This window comes from Hippoglossus hippoglossus, chromosome 8 (assembly GCF_009819705.1).
Source record: "Hippoglossus hippoglossus isolate fHipHip1 chromosome 8, fHipHip1.pri, whole genome shotgun sequence".
In the NCBI taxonomy this organism is placed as follows: Eukaryota; Metazoa; Chordata; class Actinopteri; order Pleuronectiformes; family Pleuronectidae; genus Hippoglossus; species Hippoglossus hippoglossus.
Window position 1 is genome coordinate 18,248,814 of NC_047158.1, and position 26,316 is coordinate 18,275,129.

A 26,316-nucleotide genomic window follows, 5' to 3' on the forward strand; every position below is an offset into this window, starting at 1 on the left:
TGACTTTCATTTGCTATTTCCTATCAATAATGTATTTGCTTTTGCACCACTAGTTGGTGTATATTTTATGGAGCCGTATATATATCTGCTGTGCTCCAGTTTTCCGGATGGACTGATATGAAAATCTCAAAAGGCATGAATGAATGGATGGAGGGATGGAGGGATGGATGGAGGTAGAGAGAGAGAGAGAGAGGAAGCCACATAGGGACAAATCAAAATGTTGCCTGGTGATTTTCAGCTCAACTCCGGCTGAATGAGTGCGTGTTTGACTGAGCCACTTCCTCCAGGAGCTTTAGCGCAGAGGAGAGGAGGAGGGGGGGGGAGACAGACCGACCGACGCACCGACAGTCTCCATCCAGTTTGCCCGTGCCTCTGCAGGAGCGCGCAGGCATAGACAAAACGCGAAGCCACACGCACGCGTGCTCATTCAGCAACCCCCCCCCCCCCCCCCTCCTCCCTCCCCACCTCCATCCATACACTGTCTCACACATACACGTGCACGACGAAAGAGAGAGAGAGAGAGAGGGGGAGCAGCGGGTCCCATGCACGGTTTGCAGGCAGCCGGAGCCTCTTCTGTGGTGGTCAATGTGCGTCCGTGTGTGCGTCCGGCGGCCGCTCGCCTGCCTCTTCCCTCCCCTCGTGCGCTCCCCTCCTCGCCCGGGACAGGAATAACGGGATACCGGGAGCTGTGATCACACAGAAGGCAGCTCGAAACCCCCCCCCACCCCCCACCCCCCCACGACGCGCGGGGCCAGCACATCTTGCAGTGGAGAATCCGCGGTATAGACGCACACACGCGCACACTGAAGACTGGATTACAACATCAGTGATTTTTTTTGTATTATTCGCTGCTGCTGCGCGCCCGTGAAGTGAGAAAACGGGGGATTCCACTCAGTGCTCCTGGACTCGGTGGGAATAATTCACTGCCAGAGATCCGGTGATTTTTTTTACAATTTTTTTTTATTTTTGATCTTTCTCCTGTTGTGCAGGGTTTGTGAGAGTGCTCACCAGCAGAGGCTGCTTCTCAGAGGAGAGAGGGGGCTGTTGCAATGTCATCTCGCACCACTGTTTTGGAGCTCTGTGGAAGGGAGATGCTGTAAGTACTTTGTTGTGTTTTTTCTCCTCCTCTGCATTTTGGGGTTTTTCGGGGAGGATGGTGCACGTCTCTGTCTCCCCCCACCACCCCCCCACCCCCTCACCCCCTCTTTCTTTCCCTCCACCAGCAGGCGGGTTTAGACCCACAGGCGTCCCCTCTATCCAAAGTGCGGCACCCACACCACAGAGATCACAGCGGTCCCTAAAACACCCCCCCAAGTGGGATTTAAAAGACGCCAGGGCAGACACTGGAAGAAGAAAGATATTCTCCTCCCTCGTGTCGAGTAGGATCATTTAGCTCAGGACGTGAAGCTGGCGCAGTGAGCAGCGCGCAGGCTGCTTCAAGGCGCATCTGTATCCAACATCTCTCCGGCTGCACGATCGAGCTTTTACGCGTTCATCCCTTCTGCACGTTAATTCGCGTATACGCGCATAAACTGGCTGCACAGGTGGAAGACGCAGATTTGTGGCACATGCACTGAGCATCCACCAGATTTACAGCGATCCCGGGTTTCACCCCAAATAAACGGAGCTAACGCAGAGCCACACCAGATGAATGAGAGATGCGCTTTCTGCTGATGTTATCCAGAGGTTGGGTAACACATTGCAGGGTTTTTGTGGTCGCGCCGGTGCGCTGGCACAACTTCCAGCTCCTCTCCATCCCATTCCAGGACGTGCACGCAGCGTTGCGTTAGACAGATCTCTCTGTGCGCGTTTTCTTTGTTGCGGTGCGGTTTTTTTTGGGGGGGGGGGGCAAATCGCTGCGTCTGAATCAGCTGCCAGAAAGTGAACAAAGGCTTTGCCCTAAAAAAATACCCCCCAAAAAATGAAAATTCCCACTGTACAAGGAGCGTCTTGGCCACGAGTGGAGGAGTCAGGCCCACGTTGTACCAGTAGGGGTCGCACTTGTATTGTGTTGGCTCCATTGAACCTAATGAGGAGATCCAAATGAATTTACACCCCCTCCCATCCTCCCTCCCTCTCTCTCTCCCTTTCTCTCTCCTGTTCTCAGGACTCAGTCACGTTGTTGAAGCGCAGTTTTCCTATCACAGAGAAGCTCTCTCTCCCCCTTCTCTCTCCATCTCTCTCCCTCTCTCTGTGTTATGGCGTCAGACTCAGCCCATGGAAGGGCAATCCATATTTTTATGACAGCAAAAGGAAATAATGTATTAACCCAGTACCTCCCCCCCATGTAGATCGAGGCTAGATTCCTTGCTTTTACTATTCAGCATCAGCAAGTGTGTGTTTGTGTGTGTGTGTGTGTGTTTGTGTGTGTGTGTGAAATCCAGAGTATGATTTGAAGTATTATTGCCAATCATACGTCAGAGGCACACACAGGAAAGACGGGTGTCGAGAGAAACCGTGAGAATGAGAGGATGAAAGACTGGAAAGAGAGTGTGAACAGAGACTGTGAATGAATGTGATTGATTTTTTTAAATACGCCTTTATTTACATATAGATGAAAGCAGCATTATAGGAGATGGCAGCCCTGAAGTTCTTCTTCTTCTTCTAAAAAAAAAAAACACAACCTAAAGGGTTAGAATTCAAATGGTCCCAGAGTACAGAACAGATTGCTCCTGTGTTTCAGATTCATCAGCGTTGTTCATGGCTGAGTAAAAACCTGAAATCACCTCTGACTCCAGCCTTCAGGTAGAAGATTCCTCTCCTGTTGGCCGCACACACACACAATCGCTGCAGGTCTAGAAGAAGCTCTGTTTGCTGTCTAACGGCCAAAACGAGCTTCCAAACCAACATCCAAATAACTCTCTGAACAACAACTTCTTTGTATTCTAATCACATCGCCGCTTAATGCACTGCAATCACTTTCTTCTTCTTCCGCCATTATTATTCTTTTATACTGTATCGCTGTGGCAAGATAAAAGTATTTGCCAATAAAGCAAATTCAAATTTCATAAAGAGAGTCTGATAGCGGCCTCCTGCATGCAAATGAAGCAGGAAGTCGCTGCTGCAAATGGGATGAAAAGAAACTTAACTACAGGAGCGAGGAGACTCGATGTAGCACAGCGTCATCTTCCAATGCAGCACAGAGGGAGAGGTGTGTATCGGGCATCAGGTGCAAAGAGCGAGCGCTGATCACATCCTTTATATAAGAGAACAGTAGTGACCTCACTTCTGTCTTTGTCTGTCTCACACACACACAGACACACAGACACACAGACACACACACACACACACAGTGGATTTGTAGGGAGCTAAAGAGGTATGTGCAGTGGGCAGACAACATGTTGAAGCCTGAGTGGTAACAGACGATTACTTCCACTGGGCTTCTCGTGGGCGCTCATGCACATGTCAGGGCACACGGACCAGATGGCTGGGGCCTGAGAGAGAGAGGGAAAGGGAGTGAATGAGGGAATGGCCGGGAGAAAATGGAGAGAAGTGAGGTGACAAAGGAGACGACTGTCAGAAGAGATGAGTGGGGGGGGGGTGTCGTTTTTGGCGTTCTTGGGTTACTTACAGGGTGAAGTTGGGGAATATGTGTCAAAACCGAAGCAGCAGACGCAAAGCTATTCCCGGCTTTTATTCCCCGAGGGTCAAGCTTCAAAAGCGGAAGAATCCAACATTTCCCATGATGGCTCCACATGGCCTCTTTTGTTAGACCCTTCCTGCTTCCTGTAAATGCCCCCGTTGTTCAAATCCCTCCACCCCCTGATGAACATTTTGTCAGACTTCAGTGCAACTAGTTTTGATGGTTGTGTTTCACTCTGCGTGACTCAAGTCAGACGACCACTCTGCAGCCACACTCACGTTTGCTGTAGTGCTTCAGATTTGCACTTGGATTATCGGTCTCAGAAAGAGGTGTCGTTAGTGATGTGACATTTTGTCCGAGGGGAAAAAAGGTAGTTTTTTTTCTGCTCAGCTGAGTTATCCAACAGAAGTCATTACTTCTGTTGGATAACTAACAAGAAAAAAAGAAAGTAATTAAAAATCGTACGTTGCTCTTTCAAAACCTGGTGTATCTGCTTCTTCTAATCCTTCAACACATTGTTACTTTGTGCAAAGGCTGAGAGACGCCCTAACTTCTGAACATCTGCATTCTTACCAATCAGAATATAACCCTTATAACTAAGGGAAGTGAAATTAGTCGAGAGAGAAAAAGGAATCGGGGACAAGGAGAATGACGTCAGAGGGGGGGGGGACAGCTCCATTCATTTAGATTTTGGAGAGAACAGTCTTTTGTGTAATTGGGCAGGAAGAGAGAAAGTGATGGAGGAAGTTTGAAACACCAAGGACGGCGTTCGAGAAAAAATCATCCCCTGCAGAGGTCTGCTGAGGAAAAGGAGGATGTGAAGATGAGACAAGTGTGGAAGGAAATGATTGTTTGGACTCTGCTGATGCAGAGACGCAGACCTGAGAGTGATGCTTGGAGATGGGATTACGTAAGAAAAAAAAAAACATTGGGCCTCAGCATTTCTTTGGCCGTGGAGGGGAGGTGGGTTTGATGATATGTGGAGCTTGAAACATGGACGCACACACACACACACACATTTCCAAGAAGCTCCTTGTTGGTTCCCAGTTACCATCGCTTCTCACCAGGTGCACAGCCAGCAGCGACTCTTTGTCTTCAGCTGAATCACGATCATCACTTCCCCTCATTAGAAGCTGCTTCAAGAACAAAGCCGGCTTCTTGTAAAATGGCTCCGTCAAGCCACCGAAATACAAAATACATGTCATGAGCTCTAAGTTTTTTGGTTTGCGCCGGATTATAGTGGGTGATTGTGTAAATTCAAAGATGTTACCAAAGATAGTGGAGGAGAATGGAGTTGGAAATAAGCAAAAAACTATTCAGTAGAGCGTATTCCTCCGCCCGCGGCCCAACAGTCCCCGTAAAATCAATCAAGCTGCAGCAAATTTCACACGCTCAATAGTTTTTATGTCATGAAATCAGTGAAAATGTAAAAAGAAAGCATCTCGCACTGTTAAAGAAAGTAAAAATAAATTCCTGGATCCACCCCAAAATGTTGTGTTTCCTCCCCTGACCCCATCCTTCCACCAAGTTTTGTGGTAAATCTGTTTGGTAGATTTTGTGTAATGCTGCTAAATCAAAGACCAACCAACAAATGCAGTAGAACTGAATGAAATGTACGAGAGAAAGCGGCTGAAGATGGAGGAATGATGGTCGGATGAAGGTAGCGTGAAGGATGAAGGGAGGGATGGACAGATAAGTGAATAGATGAACGGGCGATAAATGAATTCAGAGCTGATGTGAGATGGGAAAAACCATTACAACATTAAGGTCAGTCTTCCACAAACAAGAGAGGATGTACATAGACACACACACACACACACGTGTCCACTTGGCCGTGGCATAGTAAAACACACTTATCATCCTCGGTATCAAACCGACTTTGTGAATAAATCATATCCATAGAGTGTGTACGCTACGCAAATCTAATTTTAATGCCATTTAGGGGAAGATAGAAGGAAGAAGGAATGCGACTGCAGCAGTAAATGCAATCATATTAATCATCATGTAAAGATAATGCAGCTGAATTATTGATGCGTGTGAAACCTAGTTGTGTGTGGACCAGAAACGTGGGCTTTGTGGCAGCGAAGCCTCGTGGGAATTGTGGTAATGGTTATAGCAAGAGAGATTTCAGTGCTGGAGAGAGAGAGAGAGAGAGAGAGAGAGAGAGAGAGAGAGAGAGAGAGAGAGAGAGAGAGAGAGAGAGAGAGAGAGAGAGAGAGAGAGAGAGAGAGAGAGAGAGAGAGAGAGAGAGAGAGAGAGAGAGAGAGAGAGAGAGAGAGAGAGAGAGAGAGAGAGAGAGAGAGAGAGAGAGTGAGTGAGTGAGTGAGTGAGTGAGTGAGTGAGTGAGTGAGTGAGTGAGTGAGTGAGTGAGTGAGTGAGTGAGTGAGTGAGTGAGTGAGTGAGTGAGTGAGTGAGTGAGTGTGTGTGAGAGTGTGTGAGTGAGTGTGACTGTTGTATAAACACACTTAGGCTCCCACAACTGGAATATTCATATTGTGGGGACCTACATCTGTTTACTCAGCCACATTATGGGGACATGTATTTCTTTTGCACTCAAAAAACAAAGTCTTTTTTAAAGATGAAAATGTGTTTTAAGGTCACGTAGAGGTTAAGATTTAGAGCTGGAGGCCTCTGTCATGTCCTCTGACGTCATGGAGAGAAGACCCCGTGTGCAAAGTTTCAGTAAATATACAGTATTTCAGTTTCTGAGTGTTTTCTAGACTGTAGAATAGATATGCAGAGTATTGGTACTTTGTGCCTTGTGTGAGGAAATACGAGTGTGTGTGTGTGTGTGTGTGTGTGTGTGTGTGTGTGTGTGTGTGTGTGTGTGTGTGTGTGTGTGTGTGTGTGTGTGTGTGTGTGTGTGTGTGTGTGTGTGTGTGTGTGTGCGTGTGTGTGCGTGTGTGTGAACGATAGCCAGTAGTATGGATGTGCCTGCCAAACATCATTTACTGTTGTGGTGCCAGGAAGCGGTAGCCTTTGTGTGACGACAAACTGCCCCAATCCGATTTGGCCTGGAGATGCTCTCTCTCTTTCTTTCTTTCTCTCTCTCTCTCTATCTCTTTGTGTCTTCCTCTCTTTTTCCATGTCTGCATCTCTCTCCCCAAATATCACTTTCTTCCCTCCGTCTTTCTTCTCCTCTTCTGTGCATTTCCCCCCCCCCCCCTCCAGCATCCTCCTCTCCCTAAAATCCCCTTGTGATGCTGCAGAGTTGAGACAAGGAAAGAGAACCCCCCCCCCCCCCCCCCCCCCCACCACTCTTTTGTTAGTCAGATTTCCACCCCACTCGGTGGAACTGAGAGATAAGCTTGTGAACACTGGACTCTTACTATAAATACCATAATATGCCAAATTGGTACCAGTTGGACCCTTTTAATAAAACTGAGAAACCTTCCCTGAAACGGACTGTAGGAGTTTTCTGTCACCCTCGGTTTGTATTCATGAAAATAGGTGAGCGACACATGAACATTTCCCGGTGGCTATCGTGTGTGTTTTGTACATAAGTTGTGTAACAGTGTCGTAAAGTTTGCAAAGACTTGGTTTCCAAATTGTCTGGAAAATGTCTTTCTCAGCTCCTCTGACTAGAGGAGCTGAGAAAGTTACACATCTAAACTTACACATCTACATAATGTTAATATAATGTGTAACAATTCTTGTGTACTCGTATTATCCCAAAATAATCTTCAATTTCATTCAAGGTAACCAAACATTTAATTTCGGTCGCCTTTTAATTGCATCATATCTGCTTGAACGACGCATGTTGAAGGAAAAACACACATCTAGGCACTCGGCTGTTTAGTATTGGTCCCATTGGATCAGGATTATTGGCGTTTGCTGCACGGCGTGAAAAAAACAACTCCCTAACCCCAACTCCCATGATGCCATGCTGCTTCACAACATCATCTAACTAGGTCTTCTCTCATTGATTGAGAGACCCCTAACAGCCAAAGTGACAAATACATCACCTACAACCTCCAGAAACTGCTAATAAAGAAATATTAATGCAAAGTTTGGTGGTCCTGCAGAGATTGTGATATTAATGGTGAAATACAGAGATGATCATGGCAGCAGCAGCACCAGGCCGTCAGTAGTAATGACGTCCTTTCAACTGGAGGTTGTGCAAGATCCCAAAGGGGAACCAGAACCGGTCAGTGGGCTTAGCTGCGCCCTGTGGAGCTGCTGGTTTGAATCCCTGGACCAGTTTGTAAATGTTTAGGGAAGCATTACAAGAAACTGTTGTTATACCCAGATATAGAATGTCAGTGTGAAGGTGTGTACTGTAGGTGAAGCAGGATAGCGGCAGTCACTTCACGATGAAATTCTGTATATATAGAAAATTAGGTGAATATTTCTTTCTTTTCATTGCCCCTCTGAGAAAAAGCCGCCCTGCAGAATTAAATGATTCATAAGCTGTCAGTGCAAGTCTTCATGTAATCCTACAGCTTTTTGGGGGAAAGGAAGACGTCGACTTCCTGACAGAGACAATAGGAATCCATTAGGCGTCAGTGCGCTCGCTCCCTCTGCAGTGAATGGACCAAGAGTTGGATGATTCATCCTCAGGTCTAACTGTGTTTCTGCTCCGTTGGGCAGACGAGGGTTGGGGGGGACAAGCAGTCCTGTGCTCAAGTTAAACACTGGATGACACATTGAGCCCACATGCATTATTCAGCTCACAATAGAGTCCTCCACCGGGTTCTCAATTTCATTAGAGAAGCGCAGGTTATGACAAATGCTACTGAAAATGATCTAAAACCCGTCATCACGCTTTAGAGACGGAGACAATGCAGCTGAAAGGTTCCCTCGTTTCTTAGGGGCTGGAAAACAGTGGAAACCTTATTTAATTGTCTTTACTTACATTACATTGCAAAACATATTCTCATAACAACAGTGTTAATTTAAACTTCAATATATATTCAATTAATACCTAGAAAACAGGTCAATTCTATTCATTTAGCACTTTTATAGTTTTGACGACGACTACAAGTGTTTTACACTTCAAGTCACATTTACTCATTCAGCATTTTTTCCATCACACACCCTTCACACGCTCACTGAACAGCCATCAGGCACAATTAAGGGCCTCGGTATCTTGCCCAAGGACACTTTGGCATGTGCACTGGGAGTGCAGGAAATCGAACCCCTGACGAGTGGACGACCCACTCTATCTCCTGAGCCTCAGCTGGTCAGTGGTGCTTCACACTGTAACCTATACAAATGCAGAAATGTAGAAATATGTAGGATAGAGTGATTTTTATTGGTATACAATTATTATATTGTTATTAAAGTATACACAACATCCAACAATAAAATTAAAAACCATGCAATTCCAAAAAATGGAAGAATATATATCTGCACCAGAAACTATTTTTTTTATCATCCACCGCATCTGATCTGAATCCTGGATATTTTTTGAGAATTCTCGTTCGCCAACAGACAAACTGACAAAGAATCGGGATTGAAACCACACAATGTCCACGGTGGTTATTAAATCTGTGGCGAATACGTCGACTGGCAACAAGTGGACGTCTTGCTGTGTTGTTTTGATTATGTTAATAGGTAGGGGCGCTTTGTAAATGAGACAAGTGTCTTATGATCTTGTGCTTAAATCTGCTCCCGTCTCCAACTGTGACATGATAATCGACGGCTCCTGTGAATCAATCATGCGCTCACCGGCTCTGCGGCGACGCAGAAACACACGCGGTCCTGTCGGTGAATCCATAAATCTTCACCGGTGCACACTGACACATTATGTGACCATATGCTTCATGCCTTTCTGAATCCGCTCGCGCTCTGATGTTGGGCACACCTGCTCATATGTCCGACACATGATGGTAAACCAACACACACTCTCTCACTCAATGTTTCATGCTCTCTGAGCATTAAGTTGTGAGGCCGCCTCGTGTTGCCTCGTGTCGTGATGTGGAGATTGTGCTCTGATGATGACAACTTGCTCTCCCGTTTGTTTGGTGCAGAACAACCACTGTCACGATCTCACCTGACTCTCACTTTCATTTGTTCCCACATGATGCACGTTCTCAAGCACACACACACTCAAACGGTTCTTTCAACTGAGAAACTCCCACTCTTCACCTCCCCCACCTTCTGCCTCCCTGTCCGGGGCCTGAAGTGCTACTTCAAAAAAAACACAAGAGAACACTATCTGGCATCCCGAGCTATTTATAGCCCTCTGACTTATATTAGTCTGTTCTTTTCAGCCTTTATGTAATTTGTAACTTACTTACCTCCAGGGAGACGAATAAAACTCTTGTGTATTTGACCGTTGTGTCTCCACTTTGTGCATTGAATCATCTATAGAAGAATCTAGTAAATGTCAGGTGAAGATAAGCTCGACCCAGCATCAGCATCGTGGGGCAGGTGTGTCTTTGTGTTTACCACAAAGTGTCCCTCATGTCAGGCAATTTATCAAACTTTACAGTTGTATATATGCCGTTGTCAGACTGTCAAGTTTTTCTACTTTTCTACTGTTTTCTTTATGGTAACCCCACTAGTGAATCTATAAGAGTAGGTTTAGTGCAGGTAGGACAGTGTTTGAGTCATCCTTTTGAATCCTGATATAAAGCTGTGAGTGGTTTCTCCCACATTTGAAATGTTGGTTATATATTAAACTTACCCTGCATGTCAATGTGCAGAATCTACAGGCAAGGGACACAATTTTGGGGCTTTGGGCAAAGTTTGGTTGCCCCAAAGTTATCTGGACCTGAAACACCTCCAAAGTAATATCGCTGTTTGTGTGGAGAAAGGTTTGACTCGTAATGTTAAGATGAACTTGTTGGATTATAAATATTGTACCGAAAACAGTCTCGGCCTGGATATCCGCTGCCGACAAGGCCCAAAATATTGGCCACTGTCCTAGATGCTAATTCTCTGGCTGTCCATGCTAACCTTGCCGTCTCACTTCTGTCGCTCACATGCAAACGTTCTCTAAGCTGCATTAAACAAACAGGGACAACAGACTGATGGTGTCATTAGCTGTGCACGTTGGTCGGTCGTGAGCGAAAGTACTGCACGGAGTATAATTTTAACTTTATGGCGGCGCTTCATGAATAGCGAAGGGATCATTAAAGGTATTGCAGATACTAATGGGAGCCGGAGTGGGACATGAATGTGAAATTTCATGGTAATCTGTCCAATCGCTGTGGAGACATTTCATTCAAAACCACATATTGTGACAGTTATGGTGACACTAATGGAGAAGTGAACCAGGAGATGTCACCTGGGAACCATTAATCTGTACGAGTCCCAAGCAACAGACAGATTGAAAGTCCTCATTTGTCTAAAAGAGTCAAAAAACCTTTTTCTATATGGTGAGACAAACATTATAATAAAGGATTAACCACGTTGTCCTCCTGGAAGTTGAGTAGAACCCAAAGTACAAAAAATGCTCAGCACAGCTCCTCTATTCCTGTAACTCGGGCTTCCTCCTTACAGGTTGTGCGTCAATCCATCCTGAAGGTGGAGTGTTAAGATATTACATTTATAAACTGTGTAAATCTCTGCCTGCCTCTTCCAAATAGCACAGCTTGCTCCTGATCTTGGCTGTCGTGACCATAAAGAATATACTTGTTAGTCATCTTTTCTTTCTCTCACCCCTCCGCAAATTCCTCTCAAGGCCGTCTCCCTCCCCACATGGTTTATATGTCTAATAACGCTGCTGAGAAGGAGGTGAATAAAAAAGAAAGATGCCACCTGAATTTGTTCGGCTTACAGAATTGTGCATTAACAATTTATCTCCCCTGTCTTTCTCTCTCTCTGCCATCTTCTTTTCACGCTTCTCTCTCCCTTCACCCCATCTCCTTTTGATCTGTCTTCATCTGCTCTGTTCCTCCTCATGCTCTCTCCGTGCAGGGGATGAAGTGGTTTGGCAGAATGTCCCTCAGCAGCAAAAGGAGTAAGAGGAGGAGTAGAAGGAGCAGCAGCTGGAGCAGCAGCAGCAGTGGTAGGAACAGCGCGCTGCTCTCCTTGGCTCTCCTGGTGGTGGTGACCCTGTTTGCGGACCCCGTGGTGGCACAAAAGCAGCGGACTGGTGGCGCCTCGGATAAAGTGCCGGTCCTGAACATTGCGGTGATCCTGGGACGCACGCGCTACATCTCCGACAGGGACATCCGGGCGCTGTGGAGCAAGGAGGACCCCATTGACGTCAATGTGGTCACACTGCTGGTCAACGAGACGGACCCGAAAAGCATCATCACTCACATGTGCGACCTGATGTCCGGGACCAAGATCCACGGGGTGGTGTTTGGGGATGGCACCGACCAGGAGGCCATCGCCCAGATTTTGGATTTTATTTCCTCGCAGACGCTCATACCCATCCTCGGCATCCACGGAGGGTCGTCCATGATCATGGCTGATAAGGTACGGAGGAGTGAGTGGAGAATCTTGGGTGGATGGATGATTTGTGCATGAATCTTGGATGAAGCGATCAATGCAGGTATGAGTGATGAATTGCTTTGGTTTGGAGCGATTTGCCGACAGTTCTGTCTTTGCAACTTTGCTGAATCGAGAAAATCAAGCAGACCCTCACTTGTCAGCTTTTAAATATCAGGCTGTTGCTGCTCCCGACAGCCTGCAAGAGGGTAATACATTCCTGTCATGCTAACATACTGTGGGGGGGGGGGGGGGGGCCCTTGTCTGTTAGCTGCCCCTCACAGATATTGGTGCGGCTTATCTCTAGAGCATGAAAACAGAGGGAGGAAGCATTGGTGGAAAGAGATGATGTGGGGGAAGAAAAGTGCAGTAGGAGGGTAAGCATCTGCAGTGAGGCTGAAAGGGAAGAAGAAGGGATGACTAAAGAGGACGGGCGATGAGCGAGTAGGAGGTGTTTGTGAGCGTGAGCTACAGGAGCCTCTCATTGTGCAGGATTCCCTCAGACGTAGGTGGCTGATCTGTGACAGGGTCTCACACTTGAATAGGGGATGCCCCCTCGTCTGCCAATCACTTTGAACTTTCAATGGCAGGAGATGAACGGCTCGTGACGGTGTGGATTCGCGAGGCAGCGCTTCACAATGAGGATGTTCTTATCTGTGCTATTTGCCCAGAAGATCAAAGCAGGCTTAGCAGACACCGTGTCAGCAGGACGAGCCGTAAAGATGCTACACGGAGAGAATTCAGAACCGTCAATGTCATTGTCGATTATTTTGTGTGCACAATTGAAACAATGGTGAGGCTGAGTTATCTGTTTTCTCTTTTGTTATTGGTAGTGCTTGTCTTTTTTCCTCTAGTCCTGCGGAACATTTTCTTTCTGTAAGATCTGCCAGTACAAGAAAACCTCAAGCTCCAGTCACACTGGAGGAGAAGCATCCTTCTCCCTGTTTAAAGCCTCAAAGCAATCTCGTGATTTCCAATCAAATCTGACCCTGACAACTTTCAGAGTAGAGGTCGGTTTGGATCTTTGCATTGATTATCACACTTGTTTACACGTACATGCAACGTGTGGCAGCGTTTTGAAAGAGGATGAGGAGGGAAGGAGAGAAGGTGGTAGGTGTTGAGAGGAGGAGGAGGAGGGAGGAGGAGGAGAGTGTTGGAATGGAGGATGTGGAGAAGGGGGAGCAGAGAAATGGTGAAAGGAAAGAGGGTGAGGGATAATACCTCTGTTTGAGCACAGGCGAAGGCTGAGTACTGGGGAATTACAGAATGTCCTGATTGGCACCTGCCAAACACCCCCAATTTCAACGCACGCATGCACACGCGCACACATGCACACCCCTCATGCACGCCCCTCATGCCCCCTGTCAGCGAGTGTCATTGAAACAGCAGTGATTCACCTCCTCGACAGCAGGAGTTTCCTCAGATGAGGAGAAAATAATCCACTTTAAAGGGCTCGACCCAACACTTTACCTCTGTCTTTGTTTTTCTTTCTCCTGTTTTTCCTTCTTCCTCCACATGTTCTCTGTCTTTCTCTGCTGGCTTCAAACCACAGGCTGAAGTGTGTGTCTCTCGTTTACACTCACAAACTCTGCAGGCTCAGGAAATGTTTCTGAGGCTTTTTGCAGAAATACCTTCAGAGCCATTTGGGCCAAATGTGTGTGTGAAGTCATTTTCACGACGTGCATGAGATGAATTCAAAAAAAATGTTAACCTTAAAACACTGTAGGATGTTTTGCATATCTGGAGACCTGCTTGAGGAATGTCATGGGTTTGTTTACACCAGTCGTACATTTAAATTCAAGTTGGATATCTGGAGGTAAAAGTGTGACTTTGAAAATTCATTGAAATTCACGTCTACAGTGATTGAGCCAAATCTTGAAATATTTTGAGATTTAGAATCTTTACAAAATACTAATACAAAATAATTATTAGTAATTTAAGTGGAAGAAATACCACCTTTTTAAGTTGCTATTCGGGCTGCATCTGACTATTTATATATTATCAATGAATATTAATGCACAATAAATCAGTCTGGCCTCAGGTTGCTCTTTTTGTCTGGAAAACAAAACAAATCATTACAGTGACTAATGTTTTTGCTGGATAAATAATTAATCTATTCTAAGAATTGCTGCAGACTATTTTTCTGTTAATGATTAATTGCAAGAACTAATCTTTTTGCACTCCAGTTGTTTTGTTTCCATCACCATTTAAACTTTTCTGTAAGCTACACTGTTTATGTTCTCATGCACATGTTGATGTTGTCGAGTATTTACAATCTGTCACTCACTTAAAAACAGTTTCAGTGCGTTTCCATCCGAAACAAGGATTCTTCTGGTGTTCTTCATGTGCTGTATTCTATACACAGTGCTTTTATGCTCCTTTTTAAAGTTGATATAACTCCTCACCCTCTGTAGGTTAAGGTTTATATAGTTACCCTCTGAAGTGTTCGCAGCACAGTCCCTCTGCCGCCTTGTTCAATGCAGATTTGCACTAATCCTCATGTGAAATATGAGGAGAAGCTCGCCTCCAATGATTACGCCTTGTAAGACCCTCAGTGTGTTTGTCTATTCACGATTACGCCTTCACACTTGTGTGTGTGTACATAGACGTGTGTGAAATTTCCCTGCATATATATATATATACTTTAATGCTGTTGCGTGCACTGTGTGTGTGTGTGTGTGTGTGTTTCCCTTGCCTGTCACTTTGGAGGCTAAATCTCTCGGTGCTGACGACTTCCACTCAAAGCCGGTTCCACGTGAACCTTTGGAGAATTCAATCCGAGAGCCTCCCTGTTCTGAAAAAGAACCTCCTCTCCTCTCTCGCTCTCTTTTTTTAGTTTTCCACCTTTCTTCTTGCACTGTCCCTCCACCCGTCCCTCTATCCTCCTCTCTGTCTTTCATTCGTACTTGTTAATTAGGTAAATGTCGCAGGATCTCCCTGTGTTAGTCCCTTCCATACATCTCTCAGCCTTTGTTGAATAATGCATGGCTCGCCTGTATTGAGAAGAATACATTATTGATTAAGGAAAGAAAAAACGTCTTCTCCGGCTGCATTCTAAGCAAATCAGCTTGAAGGAACCAGGGAGGCAGCTCCTTAAAACTCAGAGGGAAGAAGTTATTATTTTGTTTTCATTGCTCATTTTTCTCACCTTTACACCTTCATTCTTTTCTCCTCTCATTCCTCCCTTTCATCAACTTTAAAATGCCTGCGCTTTCTCATTCCCTCACCTGGTGTAATTGTGTGTGTGTGTGTGTGTGTGTGTGTGTGTGGGGGGGGGGGATGTCTGGCCCGGTTTGTTGATTGGCTCCACGTAATTGTCACGCTAGATGGTGATTGACTTTCTCCGAGGTCGGTAATGGCAACTGGATCACGTTAGTCACGAGTGCCGCTCACTCTGTATTTCTCAGGTCTCGGAGAAACATCTGCGCTGATCGGACTGGACACGTCAATATTCTGTCTCCTCTTTATTTCCCCCTCCTGCCTTAGAGCCTCGTGAAAGCAATCGTGCTGTGAATACTCCAGATGTGTTAAGTGAACAGTCCAGATGTGTTAACAACAGTGAAGGGAGATGTGCTTCTCTGTTTTCCCTCTCGCAGTAAAACAAACTCTTTGCTTCTGAAGGAAAACAGAAGTGTGTTCAAAGAGTTGGAAAATATTGTGACGCTCTTTAATGCTTCTCATGAGTGCAGGTGTGTGTGTGTGTGTGTGTGTGTGTGTGTGTAACTTGAAGCATACACACACACACAAATATATCCCTTGAGCCACTTAAAGAAAATAATCTTAATTATTCAGCACTTCAGACAAATGAATGAATATTGTGCCAAATGCTTGGTGGAAAGAGTATTTCATATACACTAGTGCTCAAAGCAAAGCCTGAGTCGATATGAAAATAAGCCTGTAGGCCTGGAATATGATTCCTTTCACCCGACCTGATCAGGTGGGTGTCGGTTATCACAAAGCCGTCGGTTCGATCTCCGGATCCTCCTGTCGCCATTGACAGCGAGTCGCTCTCCTTAAGGAGGCCAGATCTTCAACTTAGCTTGAACCACGGGTGTGCAGTGGCGCGCAGTAAAACAGTTTTCATGATGATGATGATGAATAAAGTATCAGTGGGAGAGCTCTGTCAGCTCAGCTCAGTCTCATGCTGCAGCTTTCCATCAGTGTTTTTATGAGTTTAACTGAGTTGGTTTTGCTATTCTGATGTTCACTCTTACTCCTGTTTACTAAGCTCTCGTCAGTGTGTAAAGATGGTCGACACGTCTCTGCTTCCTCTTCTGTCCAGAAATGAAGCCAAAACATCACAGATACAAACGCAAGTCATTCTCAGGTGTCAATCATAACGTATTATTATCAAGTTTGGTATTAAAACCAAACTTGTGGGGAAAAATGAGAAGTTGGCCTTGCATCAGTGTGATTGGGTGGGGGGGTGAGAGTCGGGGGGGGCTTGACTGCTGCTCGTTACAGTGGACACTGCACCCCCCCGCTCTCAGAAACACACCGGCTAGGGTTTGAAATCGATCCGACGAGTGGTTGTGGAGGAAATCGAAGGACAGATGGACATAAATTTATCAGCAGGAAGGTGTTACTGGTCCTATTAGACCTTCGCTCTTTCAGCAACTGTTACTTTGTTTCCATTTAACTAAGTGACGACACTCACACAGAAAAACACACATCATCGTGATTCAAGTGTATTTATGTAATCTATTGACCCGTAATGGTGACATTTGTCCATGGATCCCATGATAATTACCAGTGTGTTCTGATCCTTTCTGTGTGTGTGTGTGTGTGTGTGTGTGTGTGTGTGTGTGTGTGTGTGTGTGTGTGTGTGTGTGTGTGTGTGTGTGTGTGTGTGTGTGTGTGTGTGTGTGTGTGTGTGTGTGTGTGTGTGTGTGTGTGTGTGTGTGTGTGTATAGGCAGCTGTCATGGCGGCATGTGACTGGAGGCTGTAAAAGTTTATTTTAATATCAAACTAACGATTCACACACACAGTGTTAGTGCCAACATTAACATAGTAGTAGCAATTTTGTGTGCGTGTGTGTGTGTGTGTGTGGTGTTATTGTGATCAAAGGACATTATTCATCCATTCCTGTTGTTGTCTCCCCCCAGGCGGTATCATTATACACACACACACACACACACACACACACACACACACACACACACACACACACACACACACACACACACACACACACACACACACACACACACACACACACACACACACACACACACACACACACACACACACACACACACACACACACACACACACACACACACACACACACACACACACACACACACTCTGATGTTTGTTGCTGCCGGCTCGTGTCAAACAACAAATCAGAGTGGAAGGAGATAGAGAGAGAGAGAAAAACTGGATAAGAAATATCGTCATGATACGATTCAGGAGTTTGTCCAATTACTGTGAAGATGTGTTTATTTTTGTTGGGTTTAAATCACACTCATTTAAGGAGAGTATCGTCAGCTGCATTGTTACACACCTCTGTTCAGGAAATGCTCCAGAAGTGTGTGTGTGTGTGTGTGTGTGTGTGTGTGTGTGTGTGTGTGTGTGTGTGTGTGTGTGTGTGTGTGTGTGTGTGTGTGTGTGTGTGTGTGTGTGTGTGTGTGTGTGTGTGTGTGTGTGTATGCACAAATATGGATGAGCCTTCTCAGTACTGCACACGTGTCTTTTTATGTGCAAGTAGATTATCAATATCATGCCTATGAAGGTAATTTGTGTGTGTGTGTGTCCAGACAGCGATAATACCATCACTTGCTTGTCGTCACATATCCTATTAACTCGGTAAGATTGTCCTCAGTCAAATTCCCATGGTAACGCTTCTTGGTGCATGTATAAAAGTGCCTGTATGTCACTGTGCATATGAAAACGTTCTTGTGTGTATATGTGCTTGTGTGCACTTCCTCTGTGTGTGTGTGTGTGTGTTTTATTCCAATAGCCACGTGCAGCTGTCTTTCAGATGAGAAATGGCCTCTCACTCCTCAACGGGAATCAATTTGAATGAATATGTGGGACTAGAGGAAATAGAGCTGTTGGCTCTTTCCAAGACTGTGTTCCCCTCTTTTCTCTTCATCTCTCCTCTTCTCTCGTACTTTTCTGAACGGCGTTTATTTCGAATTAAAGAAAGTTTATATCTGTGCAGCGAACATTTAGGGAAACTGGCCGTATCTTTCGCTCGCTCCCTCCCTGTTCCTCCTGTTCTCTTGGACCAACCCTTCCTCCCTGTTTCCCCTCTCCTCCTCCTCCTCCTCCTCCTCTCCGTGAGTCCTCCTCTTTGCTCTCTGCCTCCCTCAGGAGAGCCTCAGCCTCAGGCTCCGGAGCAGCAGCAGCAGCAGCAGTTTATTGAGTTTGCAGCAACACACTCACAGTTGCATATTACACGAGTGCACACACGAGGAGAGAGAGAGTGCATTTTAACAGTGACAGCTGCTCGCCAGGTAGACGAGTCGGGCCATGAGCTGTAAAAGCCCCTTTCAGTAATAAAACCCAACGAATGGGTCGCCCTGGCGTAGTGAAAGTAAAAGTTATGACCCCGACTACCCAAAGCATCTTCTCCACTCTTAAATTAATTGACAAAGGCTTGAGATGAGAGGACTAACTCCGCATAATGTGATGGCTAAATGAGGATGTAAATTGATTTTGATGTTACACTCATGGAGGCGTTTACTTTGGTCTCTAATCTCAAAACTTCATCTTCCCCATTTCATCTTTCTGCTGCTGCTCAGTTCTCTTTGTCTCCGTTGTCTTCCTCCACTGAATGAATCGCACTCTTTATGCCGCGGCCGCTCCCGGCAGCGAAGAGATGCTGCAGTAAGCTGGTTTCAGAGAGGCACCGAACTCCGGACATTCTCCAGAAATCATGTGGAGGGGCTGCGTGTGAGAGTCAGAGTCAGTCACTCCAGGGATTTCTCTGCAAGTACAGTGTCGGGAGAATGTCCGAGTGTTCACAGCAAGAGAGAGAGAGAGTTTATCAGATGCATAATTGAAATAAAACAAATTCAAAATATCTCCGGATAAAAAAGAGCTGCCATACATGCAGAATAAGATGTCAACACGGAAAGACAGCGAGATTTGAGAGCCAACTCCGGTGTCAAATGCCCAGTCCTAATTGTTCGCACATTTTCCGAGTTCATTTCTTTGAATAGCTGCAGTGTTGTGTCCGTGCTCGGTGAGTTCTTGATGGGCGGCAGCAAAAACTGAAAAACAAAGCTGCAACGTTAACATGGACTCAAACTGTTTGTTCTGACCACGTGTCGTTATCAGCCTACAAGTGTTTATGTGAAGCATCGTCGCTCGGTGGTGTCGTTACAAGGATAAACAAACAGCCGCCCCGCTAACATCAGAATAATCCTCTTGTCTGTTTGTCTTGTGTGCTTTTTATTGTGTGTGTGTGTGTGTGTGTGTGTGTGTGTGTGTGTGTGTGTGTGTGTGTGTGTGTGACTGTCAGACTAATGTGTGTGCACAGTTCTGGGAGGGTCCGTCCATCCATCTTTTTTGTGTTTCTCGTTGATTAACCCGAGTGTCTCAGCAGCAAATTGAATTTCTGATCTGCTTGACTTGACTCTCGTCAGCCGCCATAAGCCGAAAGAAATACCCCACAATAAATATAACATGAGCCCGGCGACGGAGAGACTGAAGACGCACGTAGAGAAGAACGCAGCGATCACAGCTTTGGAGGAGAGAATTTTGTCGTCTCAGCTTAAGCCTGACTAATATACAGATAACACATGCATGCAGTTGCTGCCTGCGGAAGTCTTTTCATTCCTCATCTTTGTGTCACGAGGCAATTGCATCAGCGTGAAGCCTTCAAAGACACATTCCCTCATTTTCTGAACGTTGAAATTGTCTGATTAAATTGTCTACACTCAGTTTTTAAGCCGTGGAACCTCATTGGATCATAATTCCCGGTAGGCGCTGCAAACGGCTTCATTATGAGCGACAGCTACTTATTAAGCAGGAGCATCTTTCAGGAGGACTTGTCAGTCACGGTTACAGTGGAGGCAGAGAGACAGGGATGTGAGTGAGAGGTTGATTCTTCAGACTGTACGATTGCCTCCTGCTGTCGAGCTCCAGAGATGCACACAGGTAAATATCAGCTAACTTTGCCTGAGGGATGTTGATCTGAAGGATGAGAGTGTAGTTTTTTTCACACACTCTGACAATCAGATGGTGAGTGTAGATGAACAGCTTGTTCTGGATGGATAGTTTACAAAGTTCTTTAATAATAAGGGTTAAAACGTCACCACCTGTCTAGGCCTGCAGCTGCAGCCACTAAGACGCTTATACTCAACAATTCAAGTCCTATGGGGGCAGTGTTAAAACGACATGTGGCTGAAAAGAGGCCAGAGATTTAAAAATATAAAATAAAAAAGAGTGTGGCTCTTTGATTTGCCACGTTTATGAGTTTGTGTGACAGGAATCGACCCCATTCTTCCAGATCATTTTGGATATAGAGTGTACCCCCGTTTTATTTTGCCGTATTCACAGCTCTGTGAGTGTATCCATAAGTTTATTACTTTTGTGTTTCCATTCTTTCAGTTTCTTACCAGTAAAATCTTCACATATTATATTCTAGAAAAACATTAAACAAAAAAAAAATAGCACTATTAGCTTTAGTAAAGTGCAACAAACCTACAAAGATTAGGAGAGTTTTCTATCAACAGTGAAAAGTGCCTTAAAGCGATGCTACACTTGATTTTCTTAAGTGATTGTGCAACAGTCATGTATGTTAAATTAGAGATTTGTTTTAAATGAGATTTGTTTACTGGAATCACAAGTGGAGCAGTACCTCCAGAAATCGAGGGAGGGCAGTGTAGCTAATCATGCATCTATGCGTTACTTCATTCAGGCACATGGTCAAACAATCACTGTTTCTTTACACATATTGACCGCCACTGTCGATATGTGTAAAGAAACTCTTCACTGCCCTCTTGTGGATTCATTACTCAACGAAAGGTTGTTTCATTTACCTCTTTATCCTGAATTATTGTCTTTTCCACCCTTTTCTCTGCGTCTCATCTTCTCTGCCACTCACAGCTCCGCTCGGACTCCGAAACCATTTCAAGTCGCACGCATCACAATGCATTTCCTCTGCGTCCTCTTCATACTGCAGCTATAAGTACTTTGCCGTAATAGTTTGTGCTGGCCAGGCTTGTTAATCCACTTGCTGTGTTCGCACATTTAGTTGCTGTGTGAGATTTTGTTTTATGTTGTACAATCTACTTGATAGTTCCCCAAACTTGAGAGCGATGTAAATTCAAAATGGCAGCCATGGGAATGGGGCCAGCTCCACGGTTTATGGGCTCAGGCCTCGGCATCGGTAAAATAGGGGGAAGCCTGGGACCCTTTAATGCAGGAGCTTCGTTATTAGCTGATATGAGGCTGGAACGGACGGATATGCTGAGTGGACACAGGTTGCATCATACGTGCCCTCACATCTCAGCGTCTCTCTCTCTCTCTCTCTCTCTCTCTCTCTCTCTCTCTCTCTCTCTCTCTCTCTCTCCACTGCAGCAAACTTTCTTTGTCCTGTGGTTATTGGTGCAGTTCGTTCAGCGTGTTTCAGCAATTATATATATATGTTTTATTTCCTCTACAACACCGTCTTTTCTTTCTGAGACGCTTTGGGATTTCAATTAAAATCCTCTGTGTTGGGAGGTCAGTCACTCGAGTTAAGTTTGATCTAATTAGATTAGCCGCAAAAAAAACCAAAAAGCTCCTCCTCTCTAAACTTCGTGCTGGAGACACCGGGGGTAAAAGATGGGTGGTAGATAAAGCAGACGCTCAAGGATCACGATACTGAAAATGTGATTCTAACATATGATCGGAAGATTAAGGAGGTGGTCAAATTTAAGATTTAAGGAGATTTTAAAGGGAATTAAAAAAAATAGCTAAACCACATCAGCTTCCATTTGTTTTTTAATATAGTGCATGTCGTCCTATTTAAATCTTCCAAACACCAGAGTCTTTGCGGAGTTCTGTGTTTTATTTCATCCAACCAGGTCCTTCCCGCATTCCACCTGAAGCTTTCTGTTTTCCGCCCCTTATCTCCACCTCTCATCCACATTTCTCATCTAATCTTGAAAGTCTATCTGCCCCCCCCCCCCCCCCCTCCCTCTTCTTCCATCTTGTTCGTTGTTAAGTGTTTGAAGATTGTGGTGAGAGATTTGTCCCCTGTAACAAAGCCGTGTCGAAAGGAGTTGGCAACAGCTTTACCCCACGCTCCCTCTCTTCTCCATGTGCACGCACACACACATGCACATGCGCACACACACAGGGCACTTAACAAAGCTGTGTCCCATGCCTTCCGCCGCTTTAGGTTTCAAGAACAAAGTGATGCAGCTATCCTTTTCTTTAATGGCACTGCCTTTAAAAAAAAACATTTTCCTCCCATTTCTTTGCGTCCTATATCTATTTCTGACTTCAAAGAGGACACACACACACACACACACACACACACACACACACACACACACACACACACACACACACACACACAGACACACATACATACATGCAATGCACACACAGCCATGCAGAAGGCTGTGGCCGCATTAGTCCAGTGTTTTCAGTGAACGAGCACAGTCATGTTAGAGCAGGGCTGGTTTGCTCCTCTCGCCTGCGTCGAATCCTTCCAGCATAGCAACACAAGTCCATTAAAATGGACCATAGTTTCTCTCTTAGCGTTAGCGCAGTGTAGCCTAGCCCAGCACTGCACCATGTTGGGGGCAGTGAGCTGTGCTAAAAGACAGGGAGCGGAGCGATGCAGGCAGTGAGAGTGACATGAATTAAACATCCCTCCGACGAGCCTCTTCCTTGTTTCACTCGTCTCTCCATTATGATGGAAAGCCCCGTGGAGCATGAAGTCAACCTTAATTGTTCTGAAGTAGCACAGTCGACGGATGGATGGATGGATGGATGGATGGATGGATGGAGGATGGGTGGAAAAAAAACTTGTAAGAACGTCCCTGTGTGACAAGCAACGAACAAGCTGCGGGCACAGCGGGGGGGCTCTCAGGAAAACGGCATTATTCATGTTTTATTGGCACACTCGGTTTATTTGTCTCCCTCCGCCTCTCCGCCTCGCTCTCTCCGTCCATGCACCCGGCACTTTGCTCTCAAAACTTCAGCTTGGAGGAAAAAAAAAGAGGACGCTGCATCGTGTCCATTAACATGAAAGACAACTTAAGAGGCCTTGTCGAGCCTGACGGGAAACTGCAATGTCCTCTTGTGTGCCCGTCGACTGAAACGCCACAAGTGCTGCGCCTTCGCAAACACGGCAAACTTTCAACCCTGTGAAAACTGAAAGTAACAGCACAGCCGTTCTCTCCGCTCACGCTCATATCCCTCCGTGTTTCAACTTGCCGTGCCTAATGTTTGAGTGGCACTTTCTGTGTCGGGTTAAAGTATGAAGCATGCACTGTATGTTGTACGTGAACATGTAAGGGACATAGTTTGCTGTAAGTCAGTGTGACAGTGACATGACTTGTAAGTATTCTGCAGGACACCGTTATGCAGAAGCTTGTAACGCAGGCTTCATCAGCTCTGAAATGTGTCCCTCTACATTTTTGTCTTCCCAATTTAAATTCCGCAGCGAGCGAGCTACTTTCTTTTTTTTGGAGAGAACTATTTTTAGTTTTCAGGTCATTTGCAACTTGTCTCAGCACTCTGGGTTCTTTTAACTGCGCGGCCCTTAATATGTAGTCCTTAAAGTGTCGTGTCACATCATGTAACTGGCGCAGTGAGCTCTTGGCCTTTAGATTGTACTGTTGTATGGAATTCAGCTGACTTCAAAGACGGAGGGGGAGGACAACGGGGCCAGAAGAGTGACTCAACACCTTTTCTCCTCAGAGAACGACGCAACGAGCAGAAACGAGAGAGTTAAAGATAGAATAAGAAGTGCAGAGGAGAACCTGAGAGAGGCTGAGGGGGCTTTTAAAGAAGCAGCCTTTAATTAAGTTGATAGTGTGTGGTTATTAGCGATAAGGCTTTTACTGAGAATAGCCTGTGCACATCCTATTAAATCCCACCCCCCCACCCCACTCCCCCCAACCCCCCTACTGTAATTACTGTACGCAACCTCTCTTAATACCAGCACCTCAGATCAGTCGGCTACTCAAGGTGATGAGGCCACTTCTTCAGAAAAATGTAAATAAGCAATTTCAATTGCTGCATCAATCTTTTAATTTTTTTTGAATGTGTCATTCATTCATCGTGTAATTGGATGTTAAACGCCTCCCATTAAGATAATTTTTATATAAATGTTAAAGGTTAAATATATTTATATCTTTAAATTGCCACCGAACAATCCAATGGGAATTAGACTCATGTAGTTTTTGTTTCCACTTGAGGGGAAAAGAAAACGATGTTCAACAGCTAATTGCAAACTTTATTTATTTGTGTATTTGATAGAGACAGAGCACCTTAATGGACATAAGAATAAATGCAAATATAGCATCATAATAATAATAATTTACATCTGTAGCATCTTTAAGTTTAGTTCTCGGGCAAATACTGAACAATGTTACCCACCCGATCAAATTTGTGGGCTGTAAAACCTGAAATAATGAAAATGCAAAGATTTTCCAAAAAAGAGACGGTTAGTATTACTCACATTCGTTTGAGTCATTGTTAAAAAGTATTAAGTCGCCTACAGCTTTTTCTTGTAAAAATAATGTATACTGTGGACCGATGGCCGTTAAAAGTCTCTTTAATAAAGTATGTTCTTTTAAGTGTTCCACTTCCTTTCAGCTCCTCCGTCTATATCTGTCCTCCGTCTCTCTCTGTCCTCCGTCTCTCTCTGGCATCTTTTTGTTTGTCTTGCTCCCTTATCCTCCCCATATCTGTCCATCTTATCCAGCCCTTGGTGCTTTTATTGCCTTTTTAGGTGGACGGGCGTTCAGCAGGACATGTGGGGAGGATTTAAAAATAGCAGGAGTACCAGAGGAGGAGAGAACGCACGGGAAGGGAGGGAAGACGGATGGAGGCGGGCGGAAAAGAGGGAGTGTTTCAGGGTCAACGTTGACAAATGGGTCTGCGGAGTTAGCCGGGGCTCCGGGGAGCACCGACAGTTAGGTCAGCGCTCCCCAAGGGGAACTGGGAAATGGGGTTTTTACCTGCTGAAACACCTGAGAGAGGAGGAGGAGAGGGAGGGCATCCAAAAAGGGAGGCAGAGGTAGAGAGATTCACATTTTGCGCAGAGCCAGAGCAGCTCGCAGCAGTGTAACCTTTACATGGAGCTGCCTGGGCTTCCTCTACAAGATAAGATCATCCTTTATTAGTCCCACAGCGAGGAAATCAGCCATATTAACATAGCAAAGGGGGAATGAAAAGTAAGAAGCATCAGTAAGAAAAAGTAAGAGGTAAACGTGCAATAAAAATCTAAGGAGATAAAAACATTTAGGCTACAATATAAAAAAATATGGGAGATGGAAACATTTTGAAATTGCACAGACACAACTATTAGCGAGGGATCTTTCTAAAAGACTATGTTCTACCATTTAGCAAAATATTTTTGCTCGTGGCCAATGAAGGAAGAAGTGTCATGATGAAGAGTTTGTTGTTTTCAACCTTAAAGTGTCTCAGTTGCTTCCTGTAAAAATGCCTTAAACTTATTTGCATGTTTATGTACATGACTATGAATAATTCATCATTGGAAGTTTATCGATGAAAGGGTGGAGAAGGCTTTGGAACAGCATTCAAAATAACTATTTAGGCTTGACTTTATTTCCGGTCATTCTTGGGGGGCTGACATGGGGACTCCTCTGAAATCCTAGCTACAGCCCTGTGCTATAAATCATCAAAGCACCGTATCACTCACCGAATAACTCTTCTAACTATTTTAAATACATTTTTCATACCTAACTCTGGTTGTTTAAATGCAGGTTGTATGAATATTAGTTATGTATACAGTAGTTGGCACCTATTCACATTAAAGTAGAGTTTTCCATCCTTCCATACCACTTATCCTTTGAAGGTTGCACGGGAGCTGGGGCCCATTGAATCAAATGCAAATATCTCATTTAAAAATTTTGAGGGTCACACCTGAACAACGTGTGTATCGGTACCATACGTCGCTGCACACACGCCCCCGAAGGGCACTTTTAACACAACTTCTCAACAAACCAACTCTTCGTCCTCACAATGAACTTCCTCTCAACATCGTCTCCAGGTAAACCATCGCTTTGTGATCGCTTAGGTAAGCCGTCCTTGAGAGGAGTGATCCTTTATTCTCCTCACTGCAGTAAAGCCCACGCTCTGCCTGCAGGGCCGACCCTGGCTTTCTGCGCTTGAATCTCCTGAATGAATAGAGACCGTGGTTTGTTAT

At 45.1% G+C, this 26,316-nt stretch overlaps 1 protein-coding gene across 2 annotated transcripts in view; it reads left to right on the top strand.

Moving 5' to 3' along the window:
• The first annotated feature begins 512 nt into the window (after positions 1-512).
• grin2aa (glutamate receptor, ionotropic, N-methyl D-aspartate 2A, a) overlaps positions 513-26,316 on the top strand; it is a 135,205-nt gene continuing 109,401 nt past the window's right edge. The window contains exons 1-3 of one of the 2 annotated variants that reach the window (XM_034593214.1): positions 513-909; positions 990-1,096; positions 11,450-11,956. In XM_034593214.1, coding sequence (XP_034449105.1) covers positions 11,453-11,956 — 504 coding nt within the window. In that variant the 5' untranslated portion in view covers positions 513-909; positions 990-1,096; positions 11,450-11,452. Of the gene's footprint in view, positions 1,097-11,449; positions 11,957-26,316 lie in introns of both variants that reach the window. The other variant, XM_034593215.1, reaches the window with a different exon arrangement.